The 2,500-nt window shown below is 41.1% G+C and overlaps 1 protein-coding gene across 1 annotated transcript in view; it reads right to left on the bottom strand.

The window, feature by feature from the left end:
- Positions 1-2,462, bottom strand: part of LOC308077528 (sodium channel protein type 3 subunit alpha-like) — a gene marked incomplete at both ends in the record, with an annotated part of 152,644 nt that extends 150,182 nt beyond the window's left edge. The window contains 3 exon segments of the mRNA XM_080418276.1: positions 49-86; positions 1,377-1,520; positions 2,340-2,462. Coding sequence (XP_080274402.1) covers positions 49-86; positions 1,377-1,520; positions 2,340-2,462 — 305 coding nt within the window.
- Between the last annotated feature and the right edge of the window lie 38 nt (positions 2,463-2,500).

Here is a 2,500-nt window from a genome sequence, read left to right on the forward strand (position 1 = left end):
GCTGCTTGTTCTCTCTCTCTCTCTCCCTCTGTCTCTCTGTGTGTTTACATTTGGCTCACGCTCTTGCCCCCCCCACCCCTCTGTTGCTACACGTGCGTTTGTGTTAGCCAGGCCCACACCTGTTGTGTTATGATAATGAGGGGGAGGGTATGATTTTGGAACGTCAGAGTAGCGCAGTTTTCTGATTTCAGCTGACAGGAAGAAATCCAAAATACAAAGGGAAGACATCATTGCACATCAGTGGTGGAAAAAAGTACTGATATTTTTTTACTTAAGTAAAAGTATCAATACTGTAAAAGTCCGTAATTAAAAATTTACGTGAGTAAAATTACAAAACTATTGGTATCAAAATGTACTTGAAGTACTTGAAGTACTCATTGTGCAGAATGTCCCATTTCACAAGTTTTTAAATGTGTAAAATGTGTACAAATCTTTTGAAAATAGCAGATCTACAAGCTCACAATGCGTCGCATCGCGACGCATTGTGAGCTTGTAGATCGGCTATTTTCAAATGGCCGAAATGTATATAGGGCTGAAGTGGGTGATGTTTTGTAATAATAATCAAAATCTACAAAGTAACTAGTAACTAAAGTTTTCAAATAATTGTAGTGGAGTAAAAGTACAATATTTGCCTCTGAGATGTAGTGGAGTAGAAGTAAAAGTATTGAAAATTGGAAATACTCCAGTAAAGTAAAAAATACCTCAAAATTGTACATCAAAGTACAGTACTTGAGTAAATGTACTTAGTTACTTTACAGTTACTGTAACAACCACACCAGGGGGTCTAAGGAAGTACCGCCTCAACCTCATAGGCACATGGCAAACAGAAAAAGTAAAAAAAATCATGGCACCCCATCTTTAACACATTCCATGCCAGAGTTTAATCTCATAATGTACTCACCAGTGCCAGCGTTTTATTGTTGTTTTTTTGTTTTTTTCATGTCGCCACAGACCTCGCTAAATAAGTTAAAAGTGCGCGTTCATTTGGTTCTAAACACACGGCGGATCCGTGAGAAACGGCCAGCGAAAACAGTTTCCAAATGTGAGCCGCCATCTTGAAGATACAGCCGATCAACGGTAAACAGTGATCAGCGAGGAGAAAAACAACAACCGAGAAAATCGAGTTTTAAACAGGATCCCAGACAGGAAGCGGATACGATCGAAAAAAAACGGAACCCGAATAATTCTGTTTCCGACCGGAAACCGGAAACGGAAATGGATCAAAAAAATTCGGAAAGTGCACCTGGGGCAATTTCAATGGGAATCGGTGGTTCGCGTAGATCTACACGACTGGCACGCTGCGGCTTTAAATAGGTTCGCGTAGATCTACGCGATTGGCATTCAATGTGTTAAGGCTAAAGGTTATGGATTCGTACCCGTTTGTCTTTGAAGTAGTAGGGGTCGATGTCCTCCACCGGCTCGCCCACCAGGTGGGGGGGGATGTCTCCAAATATCCTGGGTAGTGATTTCCCCGCCTCCAGGTCCCCACGGGGGCGGACCTCCACAACGTCACCCAGATCCTACATAAACATAATGTACACTATGTTACTACACATCCCCAGATCCTACATAGACACCAACACAATGTACACTATGTTACTACACATCCCCAGATCCTACATAGACACCAACACAATGTACACTATGTTACTACACATCCCCAGATTATACATAGACACCAACACAATGTGCACTATGTTCAGTGGTGGAAAAAGTACTCAAATGTTTTACTTAAGTAAAAGTATCAATACTGCACTGTAGAAGTACTCTGTTACAAGTAAAAGTCCGGAATTCTAAATTTACTTGAGTAAAAGTACAAAAGTATTGGTATCAAAATGTACTTAAAGTACCAAAAGTAAAAGTACTAAATATTTGAAAATAGCAGATCTACAAGCTCACAACGCGTCGCGATGCGACGCGTTGTGAGCTTGTAGATCGGCTATTTTCAAATAGCCTATGTATAAAATAGGGCTAAAGTGGTTAATGTATGTTTCATTATATCATAATTTACATCTGAAAAGTAACTAGTAACTAAAGTTTTCAAGTAAATGTAGTGGAGTAAAAGTAAAATATTTGCCTCTGAGATGTAGTGGAGTAGAAGTAAAAGTAATGGAAATTGGAAATACTCAAGTAAAGTACAAATACCTCAAAATTGTACTTAAGTACAGTACTTAAGTAAATGTACTTAGTTACTTTACACCACTGTGTGTGTGTGTGTGTGTGTGTGTGTGTGTGTGTGTGTGTGTGTGTGTGTGTGTGTGTGTGTGTGTGTGTGTGTGTGTGTGTGTGTGTGTGTGTGTGTGTGTGTGTGTGTGGTGTGTGCGTGCGTACGTGCGTACCTCCTGGTACTCCTTGGCGCGTTGGGCCTTGTCCTCTCTGATTCGCACTTCGATAGCTTGCAGAGAGTCAGGGGTGAACAGCTGCAGGCTGTCGGGGCCCATTGGAAACACACAGTCGGCCATCTTCTCATCCTGAGAGAATACACACTGTACACCGTACA

Source organism: Gymnoscopelus braueri (genome assembly GCF_963280865.1).
Source record: "Gymnoscopelus braueri genome assembly, chromosome: 21".
Classification (NCBI taxonomy): Eukaryota; Metazoa; Chordata; class Actinopteri; order Myctophiformes; family Myctophidae; genus Gymnoscopelus; species Gymnoscopelus braueri.